Here is a 27,751-nt window from a genome sequence, read left to right as displayed (position 1 = left end):
CCAAGCCATACGCACTGCCCAGCAGCATCAGGGAAAGGGCATGTGAGTGGTGCCAGCATTTATGAGTGTGGGCAGTGAGAGGCCTCTCAAGGGGATGGTGGCACAGGAACGTGGGTTGACAGGTGCGAATAGGGTTGCCAACTCCAGGTACTAGCTGGCTGGAGATCTCCCACTATTATAACTGATCTCCAGCCAATAAAGATCAGTTCACCTGGAGAAAATGGCCGCTTTGGCCATTGGACTCTATGGCATTGAAGTCCCTCCCCTCCCCAAACCTCGACCTCCTCAGGCTGGTAGTAAGCCATGGGCCAGAGGAGGATCCTAGGCACTTTCTGCCTAGGGCCCCCCAAAATCGAAAGTGGCCCAGATTTAAGGATACACTTTGAGGCCTTCATTTTGGGGAACAGATGTCGTATTTGCATTTTTCTCCATCAGAATCAGAATGTCTTGGCTTATCCGTATGACACATTACAGCGCTCTAGCGCATTGTTAACCCAGTCTAAACCCATTAAATTCAGGGTACTTAAACTAGAATAAGTTTGCACAGGATTGCACAGTCAGTTACTAAATACACGTAGACTCCAGTCCAGTAGCACCTTAGAGAACAACAAGATTTTCAAGGTATAAACTTTGACTCTTGAAGGCTTATACTCCAAAATCTTATTGGTCTCTAAGGTGCTACTTGACTCGAATCTAAATATTCTACTGCAGACCACAATCTCTCTCTCTCTCTCTCTCTCTCTCTCATTTAAAAAGTAAAGGTAGTCCCCTGTGCAAGCACCGGGTCATTCCTCACCCATGGGGTGACGTCACATCCCGACGTGTACTAGGCAGACTATGTTTATGGGGTGGTTTGCCACTGCCTTCCCCAGTCATCTACACTTTACCCCCAGCAAGCTGGGTCCTCATTTTACCGACCTTGGAAGGATGGAAGGCTGAGTCAACCTTGAGCTGGCGACCTGAAACTGACTCCTGTCGGGATTTATTTTGTTTATAAATTTATTCATTTATTTAGTACATTTTAATCCTGCAGTTCTTTCTAGGAACTGAGGGTGGCAAACATCTGATTGCCATCTCCATTTTACCCTCACAACATCACATTGAGGTAGGTTAGATTGAGAAAGAGTGACTGGCCCAAAGTCACCCAGTGAGTTTCTTGGCAGAGCAGGGGTTTGAACCTAGGTCTCTCCGACTCTAGTCCGACGCTTTAACTGCTACACCAACATTGGCATAAAGATACAATTGGGTAATGTAAAGTATGAAAGGAATATGTGTCTTTGCAGAAATCTCTGCTGTTGACTATTATGGGTATCTTGAGTGGGCAGGTCTAATTCAGCACGGTTATCCTTATTCGTGATGTGTTTGTGGAATATCTCACCTACTGGCTCGTAGAAACCTGTGATCTCACAGCTGGAGCGCTGCAAATAACTAGAACGAAACCGACCGAGTTAAAATCCATTAACTCATATAGACACTCTCGCACCTGGCTCCTCTCCAATGCAACTGTGCAACCCAAAGACAGAGGTGTGCCAGCGGAGCCTTCCTCCACAGTCCAGGAATCATTAGCTTGTCCGAGTCATGTCCGAGCCACACATAAGCACTAGAAAATTTGTTTGTCTTGGGGAGCAGCTGGTATGGATTGTGAAACCTGAGCCTTGACGGCTGGTCACAAAGAGTACCAGGTTGCTATATGTCCAACACATTTCATTTATCTTTGTCTCCCCTCCTGTATTTAAAAGGAGGGGAAAGTCAGGAAAGTTTCTGAAGCAGGCTTATCTAATCATCTTAATCACCGCTTCTGTTCTGCTCAACCTCATGTCCTGCAAGTTCGTCATTTTTGATGGTCTTCCTAATGCTTTGCTGGGCAGTTCTAAGCAGAATTGCACCCTTCTAAGCACTTTGACTTCAGTGAACTTAGGCTGGTGTAACTTTTCTCAGGATTGCACTATTAGCCCCTGAAATTTGTAAAAATATCTGGCGGATTTTGCTCAGAGTGGAAAACTGGGAGGTAACATGTACATACAAACTCAGAAAATGAAATACTAGCAATAGTCAGACATATCTTGCATGCAGAAGATGCAGGGTTTAATCTTTGGCATCTTCAGTTGATGGTTCTTATGTAATAAGGGTTTGGAATAGACTTTTGTCCCCTTGATATATTACCAGCCAGAATAGAATGCTAGCTAGTTAGACCAATGGAGCGACTCATTATAGGATATCTTTACCTATTACACACAGATATTCTGTGAAACGCAGTCCATTCACACAGGGTAGCAGCTAGGCCAATTGACCCTAACTACTGCCCTGCGTGAACTGGTTAATACAATCTGCAATAGATAGGGTTGCCAACCTACTAGCTGGAGATCTCCTGCTATTACAACTGATCTCCAGCCAATAAGAGATCAGTTCACCTGGAGAAAATGGCCGCTTTGGCAATTGGACTCTATGGCATTGAAGTCCCTCCCCTCACCCTGCCCTCCTCAGGCTCCACCCCAGAAATATCCAGGGATTTTCCAACCCGGAGCTGGCAACCCTAGCAACAGACTCTCTTCTGTGGCAACACTTTGCAAGGACAGTTCTGTGACGGTGTGGTCCAGCAGTATATCAAGGAAGCTTGTTCACCATTACTGACCTTCTCATAGAGGAAACCTGCTGAATTTCTCAGGATTTATAACGTTCTCCCGAATACACTTTGAAAACTAATACTTCTCGGTGAGGAACCTCTGCTAAATTTCTCAGGAATTATAACGTCCTCCAGAATATAGTTTGAAAACTAATGCTGAGCCAAAATGGGAGATGCCAGATTTATGACCATCTTTGCATGCTCTCTCTCTCTCACACACACATTTGACTCTCTCTATTTTCAGAGGGTGTGGAAGGATGTGAAAATGTTCCCAAGGTGGTACAGAGATTGTGTCAATCTGAAACAAGAAGCTGGTGGTCTCTTTTTGTTCACACATTGAGCTGAGATAGACAGTGAAACATTTCTGAGTGAAATAAAATAGAGAGGCAATCATCCCAGTCACGAATGACACAGTCTCTCTCCCCCCCCCCCCCCACTTTTCAGGATCAAGACAACGCAAGAGATTTGTTTATACTCAATTACATCAGAGCAAAGTCAGATTTGCTTGGCTGTGCGGCAGCATGATGTCACTGAATGGATTATATACCCCACAATAAATTCTTCAGAGCTAGGAAACGTTTGTGGCATTTCAGCCCCTGGAAAGCACACTTTTCACCACAAAAATATTCTGTTGTGAAAATTTGGCATAGTATAAGTGATAATATCTCTTGTGAATAGGCAGAACTGCAAAGTTCATTAAAAATATGTTATTTATAAACTCTGGTGTTTCATTGGTTCTTGTAGGTTATCCGGGCTGTGTAACTGTGGTCTTGGAATTTTCTTTCCTGACGTTTCGCCAGCAGCTGTGGCAGGCATCTTTAGGGTAGTAACTACGGTACTAGTTACTACCCTGAAGATGCCTGCCACAGCTGCTGGCGAAACGTCAGGAAAGAAAATTCCAAGACCACGGTTACACAGCCCGGATAACCTACAAGAACCAATGAACTCTGACCGTGAAAGCCTTCGACAATATTCTGGTGTTTCAATTTTTTAAAAATATGTCTAAAATAGTTAAGATCTAAAATATATGGCGCAGAGTGGTAAGCTGCAGTACTGCAGCCCAAGCTCTGCTCACGACCTGAGTTCAATCCCCACAGAAGTCGGTTTTAGGTAGCCCGATCAGGGTTGACTCAGCCTTCCATCCTTCCGAGGTTGTTAAATGAGTACCCAGCTTGCTGGGGGTAAAGGGAAGATGACTGGGGAAGGCACTGGCAAACCACCCCATAAACAAAGTCTGCCTAGTAAACGTCACCCTATGGGTCAGGAATGACCCGGTGCTTGCACAGGGGACCTTTACCTTTACCTTTTTAAAAATATCAGGTAATGTTGAGACTGCACTACCAACGATAGATCCAGAGCCATAACTAGCTAATTTTGCACCTAAGAATATAACATGCATCCCCTATACTTTCATAGTAGTAATTTTGGTAGAAAGGCAAATACAAAGATAAGAGTAATAATAACTAGGGTTGCCAACCTCTAGGTTTTGAGAAAGAACTGAGGAAAGAACTGAAACGATCGTATTCCTTTTCTACCAGACACCTGTGGAAGAAAAGAAAAATATATATAAAATGAAACTTATGTACAATACAGATGATACTTACCTGTTTGCACTGAGAGAAAAAAATACATACGTTTGTGGATATAGGAATATTGCATGTGTTGGTTGTATACCATATTGGATTTTGGAAAATTGTATTTTGTATTTGTATTTTTGTAAGCTTGTAGTATGTTTAGAATTGTTGTGGTATAATATGGAATTTCTTACATTTGTATAAGAGCTTGTATAAGAGCTTGTCTACTTGGTTGTAACTATTATATACACAGAAGTAATAGCTGGAGATCTCCTGCTGTTACAGCTGATCTCCAGCCGATAGAGATCAGTCCCCATGGAGAAAATGGGCGCTTTGGCAATTGGGCTCTATGGCATTGAAGTCCCTCCCCTCCCCAAACCCTGCCCTCCCCAGGCTCTGCCCCCAAAACATCCCGCTGGTGGTGAAGAGGGACCTGGCGACGCTAATAATAACACAGTGTTTATTTTAGTTGTAATAAGCTTTTTCTGCATCTCTTAGCATTGTACGCCCTTGTGACTGCTTGTGTAGATCACATAAATTTGCAACTAATTAACTCTTCTGCCCCTGACGTGTCCAGGATTTTTGTTTCAAGTTCAAAGCCAAGCATTGCTTAATTTCAGTGACGAGATTTGCGTGGACGGACAAGACCTAAAATGAACCAGATTTTGCCAGGAGTAAGAGAAGGCAAAATTGCCGGGATGGGGTGGGGGCGTTTTTAAAATAGAAGTTAAAGTGACTTTCAAGGTTGGAAAGTCCAGATTTGGGTTTCTATTTTTGCCCTTATCTATTTGTACAGCACATGTAATTTTGAATGGCTTTGTTGGCTCAGATGAATGCTTCAGTGCCACATCCTGGTAAATAATTAAACTAAGGCCAAGAATTCATTGAAGTACGAAACTTATGTCTGGGCTGTACAAACTGCAGGACAGGGATCACATGATTGAATACTTCTCCAAAGGGAGGGGGGAACCATGGAAAACTAGCAAGGCTGGACAAGAACTCTGCAGGGTAATAAAATGCTTAGTTTGCAGGGTAATAAAATGGTTTTCTGTGCCAAGTAACTTAGTCCAAGCATGTGAGCCTTCAGTTGCTCTGGTACAACCTAGACACAAATATGCCATCTCAGCAGGTCCCTGCGCCTCATTTCTTTGCACATGATACACATTTGTTACATGCAACCCCCCACCCCAGCATACATGACCACATCCCATATCTACAGTCTCATGAGTAATGGGGTGTGTGTGGAAATCTAATGTATTTATGAAATGGCATAAATTGACCATACTATGATGACAGGCTTGAAGCACAGGCAGGACTCCCTATGCCCCTGGTTAAAGTGTATCCACCCCCATGGTTGGGCCCTGTTTTATTTTTCTTGATTTTTTTGTTTGCAAAAGTAGACAGCCATTTTTCATTTTGTTCGGGAAATAAAAGTATCCATTATACTCTTTTTCCCCAAGCCCTCTCCTCTTCTTTTATCCTTGCCGTGAACTTTATTGGTGTCTTACTGACACTCAGTGGCAACCCTACATTTTTGGGATCTTGAACTGTTATGGGGCCCCCTTTGTAACCAGCAACAATAGGGCAACATCCAACAAGGTCTAAAGGGCCTTGCTGCCCTCGCAAGGACCTCGAAGCCCAAATGGCAGAGAACAGGGTGGTGGGATGGGGTCCTTGAAAATGGGCCATACAATGAACCCCTTCCCACCAACAATGAGGCCTGGGTAACCGCTATTATCTTCTTCAATGGGGTTGTTCTATGGCAGATGTATTGGTTCATTCGCTGCTAAAGAGGTAGAAGGTCATCAGAGGGGGCTTGTTAGGATAAAGAGGTGAAAATCTCATTTTTGGTGTTAAAATGCACAAGTGAGACAAGTGCAGCCTAAATTGAGAACTCAGATGTCTTTTTATGGTTTTTATGGTTTCGATTGGCTGTAGCCCAAGGGCTGAGCCACAGGACTATTAAGCCGTGTACCAACGAAGGATTCGAGGAGCCAGCTGCCAAAATGGAGATCAGTTGTAATAGCAGGAGATCTCCAGCCACCACCTAGAGGTCAACAACCCTATGTATGTAGCAGACTTCAGTCATATGACCCCTCTACCTTCTGCCTAACGCAGTGCAACCCAGATATAGGTTGACCATCTCAATGAGAACTGGGCCAACAGACTGAATTATATGTTGTATGTACTTACACAGAATGCAGCTACGGGGCAGCAGTTTAAAGGGGAGAATAGGAGAAGGGGCTATTCAATCCTTCTCCCTCCTGCCATTTCATGTGGAATCTCAACCCCCAAACTGTCCTTCAGTGTTACTCCTCTGAAAATGCCTGCCACAGCTGCTGGCGAAATGTCAGGAAAGAAAATACCAAAACCACGGTCACACAGCCCGGATAACCTACAAGAACCGATGAACTCTAACCGTGAAAGCCTTCGACAATATTTTGCTTTTAACTTTGTTGTAGAAGATTTTACACGTCCCTCTGTTGGAGGAGAAAGGATTTATTTCCTTGGATCCAAGGGAGAATTTCCACAAACAGAAGGAGGGAGAGATTTTGTCTGATTCTCCCTCCCATTGCAGACCTCCAACTCCCCCTTTCTTAGGTATATACTCTTCAGTGGCTTTACAATACAAAAAAGACACTTGAAAAATCAAATAGGGGAGGAGGTTTTGAATGCAGAGCAGGTTTTCCTTTCTTTTTCTCTGCTAGCTGATCCTCCACCCAGCTCTAGACTATGGCCTTTTGGTTCCTTAGAAGCTGTATTTGGGGGCATTTTGGGCTGCAGCAGTAACTGGCAGGTGGGGAATTCACATGCCAGAGACAGAAATCCCTTCTGCCTGCAGAAATTACTAGAAGATCCAAGCCTTTCCCTATAATGTTGGGAGAGGTTCCATACTTCCATAATCTTTCTGCGGCTAGATTTTTTTAAACTTCTGAAAACTTTTGTGATGTGAACATTTTTACATGTTGCTGTTGTAAATAGCCCCTTTCCCGTTGCACCAGTCTCTCGTCCTTTGAAATGCAGCTACCACAGCTACATTGTGTTTTTAAACTGGGAAAAATAATCTGACCTAAGTGTAACAAAACAAAACAAAAATCCACAGGTTACTTTGCATGCCAAACACCCTGCTAAGTCCCTTTTATCCTGAAGAGATACAAACTGAAGCCATGTAGAATTGCCTAGACCACTTAAGGCAGATTTCTTTGAAATGCATTGCTTACCATTGGCATCTTGCCTGCTTGTGTTTCTGATAGTGGGCCTTCATTTTCACTGTTGGCCATTGTTGTTATGTCTACTTCCTCTGCTGGTGAACCTTTAATCTTTTTGGATTTGAAAGGCTGCCGTCCCTATCAGCAATTCTCAACCTTGAACTTCAGCAAACATGCAACTAAAAGAGGCAGAAGCTCATGCTCTCTGCTCAGTATCAGAGCAAGTGGTCAAGAGGTTCCTCAGTGTACAAACATCAAGCAGGTTCCTGGCGCTCCTCAGGACAAACCAAGAACCAAAGGATAATTTGGCGAGTACAAATTTATCCATGACAAAGACGGTGGTTGAGACCCTCCAGCTGGTAAGGGGCTGCTCTCTGCAAAGATCGTTCCTCATGCCTGCTGTATTTTAAAATGAGTAGTTAAGACTGTTTCTGTATAATTCCAAAACCTTATCTGTATTGCGGGGAGGGGATTCCAGTTTATTGTGCTTTCCTTTGGGCAACATTAATACTTCTAGAAAAAGACCAATTTGTCCAGCATCCCTTTCTCTTGCTTCTTGCTACGAGAAATGTTCTTGCTGGCAGAATACTTAGAAAGCATATCAGTCCAACTGGGAGGAGGGACTGAAGTAAGATGAAGATCTAATAAATCTTTTTCAACGAGCACAAAATGAATGGACTGTTACTTTGAGCTTTGCTGTCTGTGCAAAGTATAAGATTATTTACTCCCAGGGTCCAGACAGAGCTTGGCAGTCCCCACAGTAATAATATTGACTACATGCATCTATTTTCTTCTTATTCAATTAAGCACTGAGGATGCATCTCACATGTTCAAAATGAAAATTAGGTAATAAGTTTGTACCAACTCTATAAGCTATAACCTCTGTTAGTTCAGCTATCAAGTATCTGATGGTGGCCTCTTCTGAATGATATAGAAAAGGTATACCAGAACAATGAGCCAAATACTTCTTGATATACATTTTCAGTTTCTGGATGATCACAAAATTACTCTGGGTCTGCATGGCTGGATCCTGTAGGATCTATTAGGCATTCACTGTATTTATGTGCAAGATAGGTTCTTTAACAACTACACAACTGGGGTGGGGTGGGGAGCAAAGGGAAGTGTTTCTTGCCATGTAATGTTGCAGAAAATAGAACTGAGTATGCTGAGCTATATGGACTAATGGTTTCAGTTGGTATAAGGCAGCTTCATATGTTCATGCATGCCGCTTAAAACACTTTTTTCAGCGTAATAACAGAAAGACTATTTTAAATGTGGGCACAAAATGAGACTGAGTGGTAGAGCACCTAACAGAGCAATTGCAAGCAGCTCCAGATAAAGGATCTTAGGTAATAGGTGTCGAGGAAGACCTTTCTTTGGCTCAGGCTTCAGAGAGCTGCTGCTAGGCAGAGAATACTGGGAGGGCTAAAGCAACCATCTGACTTAGGGTTGCCAACCTCCAGGTACTAGCTGAAGATCTCCTGCTATTACAGCTGACCTCCAGCCGATAGAGATCAGTTCACCTGGAGAAAATGGCCTCTTTGGCCATTGGACACTATGGCATTGAAAACCCTCCCCTCCCCAAACCCTGCCCTCCTCAGGCTCCGCCCCAAAAACCTACCACCAGTGGTGAAGAGGGACCTGTCAACCCATACCAGTATTTAGGGTTGCCAACCAGCTCTTCTCCCAGGTTTCTACAGGCCCCTAAAGTCATGGACAGGAATCTCCATGGCTCCATACCTGTCCTCTATTACTCTATCTAAGTTTCGGTGGGCTTTCTCTAGAGCTCGGTTCAACTCCTTCCCCTCGGCCCTTCTGTCAGTAAGGTACCAAGCGCAACCTATGGACATGCGTTTGTGTTCCTGTCCTGTCAGCGTTGTCGAGTCAATGGAACATATCTTCCTGCATTGTGAGATTCACAGGGAAGCCAGAATGCACTTAATATGGCCTCTTATTCAACATACGGTAAGTACCCTGGCTACGACAGTCATTCTAATCCTATCAAAGGCAAAATGGTAAACATTTTGCTGGAAGATAGGAACCCTACGGTTTCTCTCACGGGTGCAAAATTTTGCCATGCAGTCAGTAATCAAAAAGAAGGGAGTCTGATTGCCTCAAGAACAACTATATTAATTATGTTATTTCTTTTGTGACAGACATTTTTAATTACAGACCGCCGGCTTTCTGAATAATACTCAGTGAATAGGTCAATGTTTAGACTAAGTAATTTGCAAACGATACTGAAACATGTAATAATATCCTATCTAACCTTTATAGCTATGATTGTATTGTATGTTTTATTCTGGCCTATGGCTGTAAGAATAAAGTATCTATCTATCTATCTATCTGGCAGGGTTGCCAACCTCCAGGTACTAGCTGGAGATCTCCTGCTATTACAACTAATCTCCAGCCGATAGAGATCAGCTCCCCTGGAGAAAACGACTCTATGGCACTGAAGTCCCTCCCCTCCCCAAACTCCTCCCTCCCCAGGCTCCACCCCAAAAACTTCCCAGGGACCTGGCAACCCTACATGGGGTAGGGATTTCTTCCAATATACTGAGAAAACTGCACAACATAGGCTTGCAAATAGCTGCAAAGGTTGGAATACCTTTCCTAAGCCTTTGGGTGTTAAAAGTGTCAGATGAATTCATGATGAATCCAGTCTGTTTCATTATGTCAATTTTATTTATTTTGATCATTTTAGCCTGCCATTCTAAAAGACATGTTCCAAGGAGACTTCTGGGGTGGGGGGAACCCACAATAAAACCACAGTAAAGAAATCACCAGTTTAACAAATTAGATAACCAGTAAAATCAATAACGAAATAAAAACAGGGCAACAAGTAATAAAAGAACTTAATGAAAAACTTGGGCAAATGCAAGTGCAGTCCTAAAGTTACACCCTTGGAAGGCCATTAAAGTCAATGGGAACAGGGAGGCTTGGGTTTAAATCTCCTCTTGGCCTTTAAGTTTGCCAGGTGACCTTAGACTAGCCACTCTCCCTCATCTAACCTTCCTCACAGGGTCGTTGTGAGCATAAAATAGGAAAGGCAAAACCAGGTTTGCAACCCTGAGCTCCTTAGAAGGTCAGGATAAAAATATATCTTTCTAGTGGGATCTTTCTCTGTTTTTCTATTTCCTTTGCTCTCGCACACCAATCTAGTCTGTCCAAAAGAAAGGCAGAATGTCCCTAGGAAAATGCTTGCATTTTGTAATACGTGCAGTTACCTTGTGACAGTAATATTCATGGAAATGGGAGGAATGAACTGGAAAGCACCACGATTCTCTTTACTTAAGGCTCTGGACAACTTCTCCACTTGTGTAACTAGCGGTCATGTACTATGAGAACTGATTCTGTTCCTCATGCCATCTCTGGTCCTCTTGGCCACAAAAAAATGGAATACCAAAACGAGTGTAAATATTTATATCAGGTACTATATTTAGCTGCAGTTGATCAATGTTTTAACAAGAAGGCCAATCAATGACGTTTCTTTTTTTAGGTCTGGAACACAACCAGCTACTATAAATAGAAAGCCAAGGTCTTTTGGTTGCTAATTTAGGCACAGATCTTCAAAGCATTCCATGGGTACATAAACGACCCAGATTCAGAGTGACAAAAGGTGGGGCAATTATTTAAATCCATGTTCCAGAACTGCAGGCATCGGAGCAGCTACAGAGAGCACCTGAGGCCACGGTCTCTCTGCTTCTTTACACAGGCTGATCTGGAGACCCAGTAAATGCTTCTGTTTTGGGCTACAGTTATGACTGTGCATGACCTACTAGGGCACATGCAGGCCAACAAGGTTGGGAGGGGAGGGAGACTGTCCCATTTTTGTGAAGACTTAATAAAGGTAAAGGTTCCCTGTGCAAGCACTGGGTCATTAACAAATTAGATAACCAGTAAAATCAATAACAAAATAAAAATAAATTCGCAACCAATTTGTTAACCTTAACTGCAGGTAAAATTGAGCCTTATCTTCTGTCATATTGTAATGTATTTTCTCTTGCTGCAAGTTCTTTTTGAGCTTATACCAAATAAAAGGGCCTCAGCAGCCTGGGATATATTCTCTCTCCATCTGTGACCTGCCAACAGCAGAATGTCTGAAATCTTTGGAATGGAGATGCTATGTGAGTTGTGCGAAAGTGTCCTCTCTCAAGAGTATCTGCTTCAAGGCCACGATGTATTAACTTTTAGGATTCAATACACTTGTGTGTTACTTTAAAAATAATGAAATGGTCTCAGCTTTACTCAAGACCCAGTTTTTTCTTGTAATATACATTAAAGCATGGCCTGACATTGGCTTGATTTCCAAAATGCAGTGTAGAATTGGTTTCCATATTATTTTAGCAATTATGGAGGTAGAGAATCCTTTCTCTCCCAGAGCACCCACTCTTCTCTCCATTCAACTCTACATCTCTGTAAGTCACTACAATTTAGCATTACGGAGACATCTCCCAGAAGTCTACAACATCTAATAAATTGCGTTAATCTGGCCATATAAACCCTGAGGAATCTGTCATGAGAGTTTATCTGTTTCTGGCCTAGATCAGGCCCAGCTATTATGACCCAAATGGATTACATTTAGTGGGAAAGCTCTAGATCTGTGCATCTTCTCTGTCAGAAGTGTTGTCTGAGAAACAGTTGAGATTAACAGACACTGCTGACATTTATTTCTAAGTACATCTAGCAGTTAAGTCAAAATAACCTGAGAATAGAAGCATCAATAGTTCAGAGAGAGACATCTTAATATTGTAAAAAGAAGGTTTGACTTGAAATGTGCCTTTTATATGTGATTATTTTTTACAGGTTAGAACATCTATAAGTGGGCTCATCTTTAGAACATATAGTGTTGTGATAAAGAAGCATCACTTCACACAAGTAAAACGACATACAAAGGCCAGCTCTGTTCTTGCATTAGGTTGGTGTGCAAAAGGAACTGAAAATCACAGTTCCTTTGCCCCTTCTAAAACACTTACTACTCTTAATTAAAACCAACAAGCATTAAATTGAGAGTTTGGCCAATGACAACAAGTGCCCCAGGTTGCCTCTGTATTTGCACACCAATCACCAACCAGGTAGCAAAATACTGTGCAGTAGCAATGAAGCTACGTCGCCTTAATGTACTTCCTTAATCTGTGGAAAGGCAAAATTGGGTGATTCCTAATTTTGTTGGCCTTGGTTGTAAACATCTACTCTGTACGGTCAGTTTCTGTTTTACCTATTTTATCCGGCATACTAGCCGCAAATAAAATTTATTTATTATTTATTTATCTTATTTGTACATTTTTAATGTCTCCCAAAGAGCAGTCTAGGAGAAAACCAAGAACACGCATGCTTTGTCAGCATTTGGATAAGAGTGGCCTTACTTCTTAAGGTGTCGCAGGTGGACTCCTCCTTATGGAAGGAGTCATGACGCGGAGGCAGGCAATAGCAAATGTCTCTTGTCTTGAGAACCCCACGAGGGGTCGCCATAAGTCAGCTGAGACTTGATGGCAACCCCCCAAAAAAAGGTATTTTCTGTGTTCGAAAGCAATGCTCCACAGTTCAGGGTCTACATTTGATAACTTTTTGTAGGGAAGCTGCGGCCCCGTGAATGTCCTGGGGCCTGTGGTATGGACATATAAGCAGTTAGCCAAAGTGACTGCCAGACAGCAAGTCAAACTTTGGCATCGTGTCTTCTATGTAAACAGCACATCAAGGCCAGTGGTGATAGGTATGTAGCTCATTGACCTGGCTCATGAGGACATTCAGAACTTTACATAATTCTAACAGGAATATCTTCATACACCTTAGGCTCATACAACATCAGAAACGTGTAGAAGAAGCAGATTAATTCAACAAATAAAAAATCTGCCCTGCATTTTGGAAAAAAAACCCCAGAAAGACGTGAAATAGATCCATTTGAGCAAACCAGTCCCATGTTTGTGCCATTTCTACCTCTATGCATTTGTGTTTTTGTAGGTGGAGCAGATCCTGTCAGAGTTTCGGCTACAGGAAGAGGATCTGAAGAAAATAATGTATCGGATGCAGAAGGAAATGGACCGAGGGCTAAAGCTGGAGACCCATGAAGAGGCATCTATAAAGATGCTGCCCACCTATGTGCGTTCCACCCCTGAGGGTTCAGGTAACGTATTACCTTATTGGGAATACATGTCAGTGGGAGGTGGGATCAGAGAATCTTCTATTATTTAATGTCCTCACCCCAATCTTGCAAGAGCATTCCAAGACATTCTGGTGCCTGACTGAACATCTAGATGGACAACTGACATTTTTCATCCCTTCTTTAAATACTCTTATTAATAATAATAATGTTTTGGTTGGGATCTTCTGGGGACTGTGACCTAGTGGTCTGTCCAGACTGTTTTCCAAAGGTAAAGCTGACGTGTTACATAATCCTGGTATTGCAGAAGTTGGAGATTTCCTGTCTTTGGATCTTGGGGGCACCAATTTCCGAGTGATGCTAGTAAAAGTGGGGGAAGGTGAAGAAGGGCAATGGAAGGTGAAGACAAAGCACCAAATGTATTCCATCCCGGAGGATGCCATGACAGGAACAGCCGAAATGGTGAGTCAGATAATCAGGTGAAATAAATCATGTTAGGTGTGGTGTATGAATGTTAGGAACCGAGAGAAGCCTTGATCCTGGGGAGTGGGGGGTAAGATTATGATACACTGCACAAAATGTTACAATTGGGCCTCTGTTCAAATCCCTTCAGACACTTTTCTTGGGAAAGATGGTCTCAGACAGTTCTATAACTGAGGACTGGTCGATACAATGGGCTGTATTTTCAATGTACCATAACATCTCAGGGCTCTTAATTCTTGCAATGTCTTCCACCCTGACTTTCCTGACACCATTGGTTGATCTTCTCTGATGCCACAGTGGAGCTTTGCATGCACTTCTGGGTGCATCATAGCCAATCTGGCTGCTTTGGGGTATATTGTTCTGAGGCAGGGGTCGCAAAAGCGCGGCCGCAAGTGGCTCTTTGGGCCCCTGAGTGCAGCTCTTCCCACGTGCGGAAGCAGCGCCCTAGGCCGGCCGAAGCAGCGGGAGGGTCTCCGAGAGAGGAAGGAGTGGCCCTTCCTCCTTCTCGCCCCAGCGCCGTCCCTGCCTCCCACCATTGCGGCGGCGGCCGGAGAACGACAAGAGCCCCTCAGCTGCCACCCCCACCCCCGTCTTTTCTTGCCGCCCGGCTGCGCGCCTTGGTTTGGCAGAGAGGGGGCTCCTCCCTCCCTCCCACCTTCCTTCTCTCCACCGTGAGGAGTGAGGCGTGGCTGTCCGGTCCTCGTTTCGGCCACCGCCGCCTTCCCTCCTCTGTCTCTATGGGCCACCGGAGCTGGGCGACCTCTCACCCCCCCACCTCCTCCTCCTCCTCCTGTTGGCTCCACCTGGCCCCGGGCGGGGAAGGCGACGGTGCTTCCTGGGCCAGGACTGAGCTCGCTTCGCCCTCCCCGCGCCTCAGACTGAGAGTTTGGAGCCGGTCCGGCGCATCACCTTCCCGCCCCCCGCGCAGGCCGCGTCTTGCCCAGCCGGGATCTTGCGGGGGAATTTCCAGGGTGGGGGGGTGGATTTCGCGCCTTAATCACCAGCCCACTTGGAAGCGGTAAACTCTCCTCCTCGCCGCCTTCCTCCTCCTCGTCCCCCTCAGGCGGCTCCCAAAAGTCCAGCTCCAGGCTGCCTTTCTTCCCCAGTTCCTTCCTTCTCTTTCCTTTCCCAGTTCCTTCTTTCTTCTTTCTTTCTGTCCCTCCCCCACTCTTCCTTCCTTCCTCCCTTTCATCCTTTCTTCCCCAGTTCCTTCCTTCTCTTTCCTTTCCCAGTTCCTTCCTTTCTTTCTGTCCCTCCCCCACTCTTCCTTCCTTCCTTCCATCCTTCCTCCCTTTCATCCTTTCTTCCCCAGTTCCTTCCTTCTCTTTCCTTTCCCAGTTCCTTCTTTCCTCTTTCTTTCTGTCCCTCCCCCACTCTTCCTTCCTTCCTTCCTTCCATCCTTTCTTCCCCAGTTCCTTCCTTCTCTTTCCTTTCCCAGTTCCTTCCTTTCTTTCTGTCCCTCCCCCACTCTTCCTTCCTTCCTTCCATCCTTCCTCCCTTTCATCCTTTCTTCCCCAGTTCCTTCCTTCTCTTTCCTTTCCGTTCCTTCTTTCCTCTTTCTTTCTGTCCCTCCCCCACTCTTCCTTCCTTCCTTCCATCCTTCCTCCCTTTCATCCTTTCTTCCCCAGTTCCTTCCTTCTCTTTCCTTTCCCAGTTCCTTCCTTCCTCTTTCTTTCTCCATCCCTCCCCCCTTTCTTTCTTCCTTCTTTCCTTTCCCAGTTCCTTCCTTCCTTTCTCCATTCCTCCCCCCTCCCTCTACTAGCGTTTGCTGTTCTTTCCCTTTTCGGTTCTACATATTCATGCAAACAATCTTTTTCAAGCATGAACCTTATCAAGAGTAAATTGAGAAGTCGTCTTATTGATGAGAACCTGGAATCATGCCTAAAATTAAAAACAACAACATACAAACCTGATTTACCCAAACTTTCCAAGGAGATGCAAGGCCATTGTTCACATTAAGTGTTTGTCAGTCATTGTCATGATTTAATTTTATGGATACCTTACTTACAATTTAATTTTATCAATAAATAAGATCATTATTAAGTATGATATCAAGTTTTATTCAGTGAACCTATAGTTTAATTAAGACTTAAAACTTTAATTAAAGTTTATTAAGTTAATAAACAGTGTACCTACCTATATAGTTTAAGAAATTTGGCTCTCAAAAGAAATCTCAATGGTTGTACTGTTGATATTTGGCTCTCTTGACTAATGAATTTGCCGACCACTGTTCTGAGGTAATAGTAAGGCCCGGCTTAACCAGAATGGGAGGGATATTGGAGGACATCACAATTTGAGACCCATGAGCAGCTTTTACTGAATTTAACAATTTCAGCATTATTGGTATGTTATGGGCATTTCAAGAAAACCATGCTTATGTGTGTCAGTTGATTGGTTCTAATGAAAATGGGCAGATACCTTTGCTGCTTGTATAGATGGACGGTAATTATAAACCCTCTATGAGGATAACAGACATCCAAGACTTCTTAGCATCGAAATCCACTGTATGTGTCCCTTTTTGCAGACCAACTACAGTTTCATCCTAGGCAAGTTGTATAGTCATTTATTGTGGATTTCTGATCTAAATGCTTGACTAATCCCCTGCTCTTTCCGATAAATGTGGTTGTACTCGCTATAAAGGTAAAGGTCCCCTGTGCAAGCACCGGGTCATTCCTGACCCATGGGGTGACATCACATCCCGACGTTTCCAAGGCAGACTTTGTTTGCGGGGTGGTTTGCCAGTGCCTCCCCCAGTCACCTTCCCTTTATCCCCAGCAAGCTGGGTACTCATTTCACTGACCTCGGAAGGATGGAAGGCTGAGTCAACCTTGAGCCGGCTACCTGAAACCGACTTCCATCAGGATCGAACTCAGGTCGTGAGCAGAGCTTTTGACTGCAGTACTGCAGCTTAACACTCTGTGCCACGGGGCTCCTAATATATATATATATTCTACCACAAAAAAGTGTCACTTCATTTATTAGCCTTTGAAAATCCTAGCCTCAAAATGATAATAATGATAGTTGTAGTTCAACAATTAAACCAGTGTCTAGGGCTCTCCTTTGCCTGAGTGTGGATGCTTATGGCTTATAAACTTTATTAATCTATCGTGTTTATGATAGATGCTCTTCTATGCGAGCTGTTTTACCCCGTTACAGAAAACGGTAGCAGACCATTTTGAGACACACACCTCTCCTTCCATTGTGATGTTCCACTGGCCAACAGGATCACAGAAAAGCTGCTTCCATTTTAATTTTCATCATAATGAATGCACAAGAATGAGAGCATTGTATGAGTTAACCCCATCTAGAAGTAAAGTGCCATCTAGCGGGGAAAGAATGGATGCATCAAGTATTTTCAGTCAGCTTGCTTAAGTCAAGTCCCTTTATGAACTTTTTTTTACAAGAGGGCTGAAACAAAACCACCCCCATACAGTGCAAACAAAAAACGCAAACACAAGCTACCATTTCTATATAGCTATCAAGGTATTCTAGTCTGGGAGACGATGACTTAAACAAATGAATGTGGTTTATTTCAAAGAGCCATGTGTCAAGATGCAGCATCCAATATGAACTCAAGAGTATGGCTACAATCATTACAAGGAAACTGGGCTGAAAAATTCGACTTGCTTCACAGTGTAGCTCGGATGTTAATGCTTTACATAGCAGGGCCCATCTCTGCCCTGCTGTTGGGGCTGCCAACTTTTAAATGGATCCCTTTGTGACTGTAACATCAGTTTGATCTGCAGCAATCATTGGGTGATGCCTTGAAAAGCTTCAGCTGCCTATTTCTGCATATTAAACCTCTATTAAAGGGACATTTTTCCCCCTGGCCAGTTGGCAATCTTACCTGCTGTGGCAGGCTGTTGATTAAGGATGAAGGCACAGATGAAAAGCAATGTTTAGTAAAAAGCAATGGTTTCCCCCCACCCTCTTGTCTTCTCCAGCTCTTTGACTACATCTCAGAATGCATCTCTGACTTCCTAGATAAACACCAGATGAAGCACAAAAAGCTACCTCTGGGCTTTACCTTTTCCTTCCCTGTGAGACACGAGGACCTCGACAAGGTGGGATATGGAAAAGCACACCCACCCACTGATATGCTCTGTGCTGTCTTTCCTGCATGTATGGTTTGGCTGAGCTATTGAAATCTTAGAACAACTGCATACAAGATAGGAGCCCATGCCCAGCCCAACCAAGTGACATTTATGTCCTATCCAGCCCTTGTAACAAATGAGTTCAACCCCCCCTGGTATAGCAGCTCAAGTCAGAAGTAATGCTTGGAAGAGAAACTGCCAAAACAAAAATATATATTAAATAAATCTATAGATGCTCAGAAAATAATCACTACAGCGTACCTTTTGGAGCATTTGGTCTGATCATTTTCATCTTTTGTTCCACAGGGGATCCTGCTGAACTGGACTAAAGGCTTCAAAGCATCAGGAGCTGAAGGGAACAATATTGTGGGGCTGTTGAGAGATGCCATCAAACGACGGGGGGTGAGATGAAAATAATTTATCGTTTTCTCAAGATTTTCAAGTTTGATAAGTCCGCAAGATGCAACAAAGTCCATGTGAATACTTCAGTGGCCCTTCATTCCCCCACAAAAAAATTACTGTTGCTCAGAGCTGGGCGAATGTTTGGTATAAGGGCCACATGCAGGTCTCCATCTTATTTTGAGGGCTCCAAGTTGGATATCTTCCTGTTTTTCTAGCATCACCTGTCCTACATCACTTCCTGCTCACCTGTGTTTACATTTAGGAAACAGGGAGTGTTGGAGAACTTCCAGCTGCAGGAAGAGACCCAGATGTAGCTCTCTAACCCACTATTAATGGGGGTTATTAATTCCAGTGTGTTCAAATCTGTCCCAAGAGAGGGGAAGTATATTCATACCTAAATTATTTACAGGTTGAGTATCCCTTATCCAGACTGCTTGGGACCAGAAGTGGTCCGTATTTCAGATCTTTCCCTATTTTGGAATATTTGCATATACATAATGAGATATCTTGGGAATGGGACCCAAGTCTAAACATGAAATTCATTTATGTTTTATACATGTTTTATATACACTTTATACACATAACCTGAATGCAATTTTAAACAATATTTTTAGTAATTTTGTGTAATTTGAACCATCAGAAAACAAACTGGTGTGCTGCTGAGTGCTGAGGGCCTGTGAGTAATGGCTGCATGTCGGCTCAAAAGGTCTGGTTTTCGGATCAGTCCGGATAACGGATACTCAGCCTGCATTTATTTATTTATTTTAACACATTTCTGTTCTGCCTTTCTGCCCAAATAGGGTCTCCACATTACACCATTAAAACCTTTAAGACATTAAAGTAGCATTTAAAATAGAATGTACAGAAAATATTTAAACAATTCAATTAAAAACATATAAACACACAAACACACATAACACAACCAGAGTGGAGGGCCAAAGCAGTTATTGTGGGGAAGGTAGGCCACACAAATGAATCCTGCCTTGTCTGTGAAGAAGATAATCTATAAACACATATGGACACTTACTTCACCCTTCATGTCCATCTTTCCTCTTCTTTCCATCTTTCTGTATGGTGCTCCATGGAATGGCCATATTGAAAGATAATGGAGGAGAAGCAACTCATTTATTTGGCAGGAAATGGCCAAAGAAGGCAGTCCCAAGTTTTCTCACCATGACCAATAGTTAATTACTCTTTATTTCGTGTACGTCTTTCATAGGAACCCATCTTGTACCGAACTAGATCCTTGGTCAATCAAGACTTCTCTACTTTATTGGCCAGTGGCTCTACAAAAATCTTTGGCAGGGGTCTCTCCCAGGTCTGCTCCTGGAGGTTCTTTTATGTGCAGATGTCAGAGATTTATTCATTGTCTTTTAATTGTTGGATTTATGTAGACCCTGCTTTTCAGCCAAAGATTGGATCACAAAGCAAGTTATGGGCCTTTAAAACGGTTAGATTCAAGTCCAGTAGCACCTTAGAGACCAACAAGATTTTCAGGATATAAGCTTTCAAGAGTCAAAGCTCCCTTCATCAGATCTGACAAAGGGAGCTTTGACTGTCAAAAGCTTATTCCTCAAAAACTTATTGGTCTCTAAGGTGCCAGTAGACTTTAATCTAACTGATCTAGTGCAGACCAACTCTCTGGATCTTTAAAAGATAGTGATAAATAAAAAGATGCTTAGGGAAGTAGTGAAGCCTAGTTCCAGGCACATTGGAAGGATATCCTGCGACTCCCTCTTCTCCCTCTGGTCTTAGCTATGGCAGGTGGTAACTGAGAGCTTTCAGCAGGAGCTGGAGAGGTGTTTGCCTGCTGCTTCCTCTTGGTCCTCTATGGGTAAGAGGCCCTCTCAGATAGATTACAATTGGGACCCTATGCATACCATCATCTGCCCATCACCAAGCTACAGACTCTCCCCAACAATCTGGAGCACCACCTCCAGTTTATAAACCCCCCTCAAGAGTATTTGGCTATAATATTCTGCCCACATGTACTTCCCTTTTTTGGAACCTTTGGGATGATAAAGCCTCTTTCAATCCTATTCAGGACTTTGAGATGGACGTGGTCGCAATGGTCAATGACACAGTGGCAACCATGGTGTCCTGCTATTATGAAGATCACCGATGTGAAGTAGGCATGATCGTAGGTAAGGCTGACACAAGTTGGAAACCACCACTGCTGCTAACTTGATTGTCAATCCTTGTTTGTCAATATCGGGCACATCTTCTAACAACTTGGGCATTCTTAGTTTATCTCTGAGGATATTTGATGTCATCTGACTGTCTAGAGTTGAAAAGATTCATTGCCCTGTGCTAGTATGGTTCCACAGAGAATTCTTGCTGATTCATACTGGATACTGATTAATACAGTCTTTTAGTCAGTATGAACTTGAACGAGGCCCCTGTTGTTCTAGTTAAGAGCAACATTGATCAAGTTTTTCCAGTAATGGGAGCAAGACCAGTAGCACTTCAAACACCAACCAAGATTCCCAGGGTCAAAAGCACACCCTTCTGACTTGGATATAAGGGATGATGGACCATTATTCGATTTGTATCTAATTAAGTGAGTGTTGACTCACAAAAGCTTATACCCTGGAAAATTCTATTGGTCTTTAAGGTGCTACTGGACTCGCTCTATTTGATGTGGAGTACATCATATTACATCTCTTAACTTGAGCAAGGAGAGTCAATCCAACAGTAACAGCATTTGAGAAATAAAGGACAATATGATGATGAACAGTCTGTTTAGATATTGTGGGTTGGGTCTTTCAGGTCTAACGGTGGCACTTTGTGCCAGTGCGCTGACCCTTCCTTTGTTGCAAGAGACCCTTCCGCCCTGTACCAGAAGCGAGTGCCATCGTTAGGAGAACATGGGATCCAACCCATTGACATTTCAAAGCTTAGCAGATGAAACCAGGAGTGGCCCAAATGCCCAGAGGACAGAAAGATGGGAAGAACTGCCTTTCAACAGTGTCCCAAAGGTTGTGGATAATGTTGTGATATCATGCTATTGCTCTCATTGAGTGCCTTGATCACATGGAACTCAACAGGTGGTAGAAATCACTCTTGAAAGGGCGGAGTTCCTCTTCTTGCCAGATACAAAAATGGGATACACTTTAGCCAGATTTGGTTTATAGAGGGTTTTTTTTTTTTTGGTAACTTGGACACCAGTATGCTAATGATGGTGTGAATCCGTTGTTCACATCTGTTGTGAGCCAGCGTGTTGAGAGCCAGCATGGTGTAGTGGTTAAGAGCAGTGGACTCTAATCTGGAGAACCGGGTTTGATTCCCCACTCCTACACATGAAGCCAGCTGGGTGACCTTGGGCTAGTCACAGTTCTCTCCAAACTCTCTCACCTCACCTACCTCACAAGGTGTCCGTTGTGGGGTGAGGAAGATAAGCGATTGTAAGCCGGTTTGAGACTCCTTAAAGGTAGAGGAAATAGGGATATAAAAACCAACTCCTCTTCTACTCTTCTTGTTTTCCAAGATGCTTGGACAGTTGAGTCTGAACTGATTTTCTGAGCAGCTTAAAACCCACAGGGAACAATAATAATGGCTTGCTGGGAGTTCACTCTCTAGCACTTCTGCAATGACTGCATGTGGAGAGTCACTCTGTGTTTCCATCCTACCAGGCACGGGTTGTAACGCTTGCTACATGGAAGAGTTGGAGAATGTAGAGCTGGTGGAAGGGGATGAAGGCCGGATGTGCGTAAACACTGAATGGGGAGCTTTTGGAGTATCGGGAGAGCTGGATGAGTTCCTTTTGGAGTATGATCGTGTGGTGGACGAGACCTCGCTTAACCCCGGTCAGCAGCTGTAAGGAATACAAGAGAGAAAGTTGATGTCACTGCTAATTGCTTTTTCCTGGGCTTCTCCCTGTTGACCCTTCATGATAGCCCATCCTTGCCCAGGCTTAGCTCATGAATCATCTTAGATAGAGCAATTCCTTCAGACAGAACTCATCTTAATTAGTGCTAATGTTGAGAGCAAGCATGAATATTAGTTGACATGTGTTGCAAACCCTGGAAAATCTCTAGGGCTGAGAACATGAATGGGAGTCCAGAGGTAGGAGCTACTGGCTCAATCAGCACCAAGATCAGAGCAAAACTGGCTAAAAGGAGCATGCACTTCCTAGATGCAAAATGCTCTGCAGTGCAATTGGCTAATACTCTCCTGCACACAGAGGCAGCTGAGAAAATGTGCAAAAGTTCAGCAAAAGAGGGAGAATGGTTGTTTTCCCCTCCGCAGCTCAGATAAAATAGCCTCTCTTGTCAAGCAATCAATCTTGATTCGTGAGAGTTTTGGTAAAACCGCTCGGGATGATTCCAGCAAGCAAGCCCTGCCCCTGACAGAACGTGCGCACCCACCCACAAGGTTTTGCGTGTCCTTATCAGGTTTTCCTTCACGTATACACACACACACACACTGCATGCACATTTTTACATACTGCTAAAAACGGATTCTCGCCCTCTCACTCCTGCGCCTCTTCTCTTAGGTATGAGAAGATCATTGGCGGGAAGTACATGGGAGAGATTGTGCGGTTAGTGCTGCTAAAACTTGTCAATGAAAATTTGCTCTTCAATGGAGAAGCGTCAGAGAAGCTCAAAACCAGAGGGTCCTTTGAAACTCGTTTTATCTCACAAATTGAAAGGTAATGCATTTCTTTAAGGTTTTGTATACCTCTCATCCCCTAGTCCTTTCCTGCCTGGTCCACTCAGCCACTTCTTGCCTCCAACCCTTCCCCTGATGTTCCCTCATCTACCTGTCTATCCATCTATCTATCTTTGAGCCTAATGTTGTTGTAAGAACAGAGGGGAGAACCATGTAGACTACTGCCCCGAATACTGTGGAGGAAAGAAAAGTAGGCGATCTTTTAATCATGCAGTGTGGTATGCCTATACAAATGATGTATAACTAACATGGGAGTTTATGACATTGTTGTATGGGACTAGGCACTGCTAACAGAATTCTCAGCAAACTCACGGCACCCTCTGGAGGGAAGCCATGCCAGTTTATCATAACCAATGTACCAGAACATAGAGCTCAAGCCTGCTTACCTCAATGCCATTTACCTTGGCATTAATGTGTCTTGCCCAGCAAGAGAGCTTGAATGAGACTTTTTAAAGGCAGTGGTAGCAATAGGTGAAGGACTGTTAATGCCGTATGTCCGTCCCTTACTGTTTCATACCCTCACACCCTGCCAGCAATTTTGTTAGTCTTTAAGGTGCTACTGGACTCTTGCGCTTTTCTACTTCATTTGTTACAGTCAATGTGAGCTTTGTGGATGAGTCTTGCTCTTTGGATTGCTGCTGCCAGTCATGTTACTGACATTTCCTTTTAAGTTTTATGCCAGTCATCATCCACCTAAAAGAGAATTGCTTAGCCATTTGTTACAGGGTTAGGTGTAAATGTCAGGCTGGACCAGTCGAATGCACTCATGGACCATTTATTACCTATCGAGGTAGGTCTATATGATATGCCCAGTGTTGTGTCTGGGCTTTCTTCTCATATTTGTACAAGTACAGCAATAATTGTGTGAGGGTAAAGCAACAATGAGCCAGCGTGGTGTAGTACTGCAGTCACGACCTGAGTTCGATCCCAACGGAAGTTGGTTTCAGGTAGCCAGCTCAAGGTTAACTCAGCCTTCCATCCTTCCGAGGTCGGTCAAATGAGTACCCAGCTTGCTGGGGGTAAAGGGAAGATGACTGGGGAAGGCACTGGCAAACCACCCCGTAAACAAAGTCTGCCTTGGAAACGACGGGATGTGATATCACCCCATGGGTCAGAAATGACCCGGTGCTTGCACAGGGGACCTTTACCTTTAAAGCAATAATTGTGTGAGGGTAAAGCAACAATGAGCCAGTGTGGTGTGGTGGTTAAGAGCGGCGGATTCTAATCTGGAGAACCAGGTTCGATTCCCCACTCCTCCACATGAAGCCTGCTGGGTGACCTTGGGCCAGTCACAGTTCTCTCAGAACTCTCTCAGCCCACCCAGAGGCAGGCAATGGCAAACCACCTCCGAACGTCTCTTGCCTTAAAAACCCTACAGGGTCGCCATGAGTCAGCTGTGACTTATCAGAACACACAATTAAAGCAACAATGAAAAAAAATGATAATCTCCATGTGATCTGCCACTGAGCCAGAAATATACAGCCGGAGAGGATTAACTGGGGTGCCAGCAGAGAAAAAGCAACTGGTTTGTACCAACCTTGACAAACAGCCCTGTGGCGCAGAGTGTTAAGCTGCAGTACTGCAGTCAAAAGCTCTGCTCACGACCTGAGTTCGATCCCGACGGAAGTCGGTTTCAGGTAGCCGGCTCAAGGTTGACTCAGCCTTCCATACTTCCAAGGTCGGTCAAATGAATGCCTAGCTTGCTGGGGGTAAAAGGAAGATGACTGGGGAAGGAAATGGCAAACCGCCCCACAAACAAAGTCTGCCTTGGAAACGTTGGGATGTGACGTCACCCCATGGGTCAGGAATGACCCGGTGCTTGCACAGGGGACCTTTACCTTTTTTTAAACTACGGTCTTTTCCCCCTTGGAGCACATTTGTGCTGTCTGTAAACTCATACCAGCATTCTGGGAATCTCAACTTTGTACTTGAAAGAAAGAACAATTCCATTTCTCATGGTTGCCAAGACACCTGGGACAATATAAGGAAAGCTGAATCTCTGCTATTAGAAAATGAGGCCTCAGATAACAGGTGACTGTCTCAAAAGCATCCTGAAAACAGTGCCTTTTAGGGCCTGCACCCATGTTATGGATGCCACCTAGAAGCAACATAGCTGATGTTCAGGAACAATAACAATGTTCATGAACAATGGCTCATCACATGGATTGGCAGACTTCTGTACCAATGGGCAAAGAAAACAGCCTATGTTGGCATGATGAAAACTGGCCAAACAAGTGCTGAACTGCTGCTTATAAACACGGTGACCTTGACCATGTGGGGAATTTTGAAGGAGCTCCATCATGGCTGCCCTAACACGGGCAGACAATTCTTAGTTTATGCATGGGTACTTTCACTCACATTTGCCTCTGGTCTGTCTCAGTTGTTCCTTGGAGTTATGCGTGAGTTTTCTGTCCATTAGAGATGACCTTGCTGTCAGCCCTTGCAATGTCTGGGTCTTCCCATTCCTCCGTTAACCCAACTCTTCCATCTTCCCTGAGCAAAGCCTGGGTGAAATCCCCATGGATAAGGCAAAGTGTGGGGCATGCAAGCTTGGTTTCTCTCACAGCCAATTACAAAGCAGTATGTCCAGAGGCGGGGATTCAAATACTTCCTGCTTCCTCAGAGCTCTTTCTGAGCAGAAGAAAGTCTTTTTAAAAGCAAGGGTTGGATCCCCCCGCCCTTTTAGATTGCTCTGTTTTTTATGTTGTTGTTCTTAAAATGCTTTTTTATGTGGCAATTGGGTTGGGGTGGATTTTCTCTCACAATAAGCACTACAAGTAAACCAATTACAAAGCAGCATATAAAGGGGCAGGACTTTATTTGAGCTTGGAGACTGCTGGTGCATAGATTCCCAACAGGAAAGTGTGGGTACAGCTAGCAATGAGCCTCAGGTAAAACTCACATGCATAAATGTACGTAGTCTCCTATCCCACATAGCATCAGTGTCTGCTCCAAATGTGTCTTGTTATCTGCAAGTGTTATGACTCATTCTTTTAATATAAGACCAATTGTGCAGATTGACTGTGATCAAATTTCCAACAAGGCATGGGCTGATAATCAAGTCAGCTACCACCGTCGTAATGTGTCTAAGAATCAATAAACTTATCCTTTCTAGTGACCCTGGCGATCGCAAGCAGATCTACAACATCTTGACTTCCTTCGGTTTGATGTCTTCAGTAACAGACTGTGACATTGTTCGTATGGCATGTGAGAGTGTTTCCACACGGGCTGCACAGATGTGTTCAGCAGGACTGGCTGGGGTCATTAACCGCATGAGGAAGAGCAGGTGTGAGGAAACGTTGACAATTACAGTTGGTGTCGATGGCTCTGTCTACAAGCTCCACCCCAGGTGAGGTCTGCATATATAGCCTTGGGATCAAGTTAGTTGAGAATGGTTCATCGATTATTTAACTACTAGAAGGGTTAAACATCTGGAAAGGACTTCCCACAACAGTTGTGGAGACAACCACTGGGTCCAAGATGAACCTGGGCCACTAAATAAAGATATTGTGTAAGGGTATTTTTTCTTTATTATTATGTTGGGGCTTTCCTCAAGGCTGCTGGAGTCAGGAAGGGTATTCCCTTTCTCTGGGGCATCAGAGTCCTGCCACCAAGACAGCCTACTAACTGGCACGGCATATTTCCTTTGGAAGGCCATAATGGGCATCTTATTAGCTAGAGAACCTAGGAATTATTATTGGTTTTGCCTTCTGTTATAGCATGTTATTTCTCAGGTTGTACCATGTTTCCACAGCCCTGTTTGTGTGGTATGCCTGCTCTCTGTTCATAGCCCAGTGTGAGATGGCTTCTCTGCTCTTTGGGGGCTGAGTAGGTAGTCTTGCCCTTTGGCAAGGGATTGGACAAGATGGACAGTTAGTTTGTCTTTTGTAACTTTTGTGATTGTAGGGGGAAAGGCTACATTTTGCTGGATAATTTAGGACCAGTTACAACTTTATCAGCAAGCATGTTTTCACCGTTGCAGGAATCAGTAGTATGGAAGGCAGCGTAGTAAGACAGTAGTAAGACTATGGCTTAGTAAAGATGTCACTCTGAAATAACTAGAGTTAATGTGATTCTCTGAATATGGGTCACTCCACCAACTATGGTTACCTAAACCCAAACTATGTGTTACATTTAACACATGATCCCAATGGGGACTGGCAGCAGGATACCAGTTGCGAGTTGCCTGTGGAAACCCAGTTCTTAAGTGCCGCAAGGGCCCAATTCAGATCAGGACCACAGTGCGGGGGGGGGGAGGGGCTCCAGCCTTCCCCCATGCCATTTTCCTTACCCCAAACATCCGAAGGGGTGTTATTTGCCCATTAGGGGAATGGGTCATGAAAACATTCAGTGCACATGCAGCCCACTGATGGAGCAAATTATGCACCCCAGGGCCATTTCAGGTCAGGAAAACAGTGCATGGGTGAAGGTTGGAGCACCTCCTCCACCCTGCACCATGGTTCTGATCCAAAGCAGGCCCCTGTGGTGCTTTAGAATACTCATGTGGAACTCACAACTGCAATATGTCTGCAAGCGCCCATGGTTGAATGTAGCATTTAGTTGTGGGCCCTGGGATCTGTCACACTAAGATGTGA

The 27,751-nt window shown here is 44.0% G+C and overlaps 2 protein-coding genes across 5 annotated transcripts in view; both read left to right on the top strand.

The window, feature by feature from the left end:
• CAPG (capping actin protein, gelsolin like) overlaps positions 1–27,751 on the top strand; it is a 245,540-nt gene that overhangs the window by 81,546 nt on the left and 136,243 nt on the right. The gene's annotated exons all lie outside the window — the stretch shown is intronic.
• The window catches only part of GCK (glucokinase), a 46,399-nt gene that overhangs the window by 16,460 nt on the left and 2,188 nt on the right, over positions 1–27,751 (top strand). For 3 of the 4 annotated variants that reach the window (XM_056859959.1, XM_056859961.1, XM_056859960.1), the window contains exons 2-9: positions 13,368–13,530; positions 13,814–13,968; positions 17,934–18,053; positions 18,390–18,485; positions 20,530–20,629; positions 22,118–22,301; positions 22,981–23,136; positions 26,272–26,505. In XM_056859959.1, the coding sequence (XP_056715937.1) occupies positions 13,368–13,530; positions 13,814–13,968; positions 17,934–18,053; positions 18,390–18,485; positions 20,530–20,629; positions 22,118–22,301; positions 22,981–23,136; positions 26,272–26,505 (1,208 nt within the window). The remainder of the gene's footprint in view (positions 1–13,367; positions 13,531–13,813; positions 13,969–17,933; positions 18,054–18,389; positions 18,486–20,529; positions 20,630–22,117; positions 22,302–22,980; positions 23,137–26,271; positions 26,506–27,751) is intronic. The other variant, XM_056859962.1, reaches the window with a different exon arrangement.

The sequence above is a fragment of the Euleptes europaea genome, chromosome 14, assembly GCF_029931775.1.
Source record: "Euleptes europaea isolate rEulEur1 chromosome 14, rEulEur1.hap1, whole genome shotgun sequence".
NCBI lineage: Eukaryota > Metazoa > Chordata > Lepidosauria > Squamata > Sphaerodactylidae > Euleptes > Euleptes europaea.
This window is presented reverse-complemented; position numbering and strand designations above follow the sequence as displayed.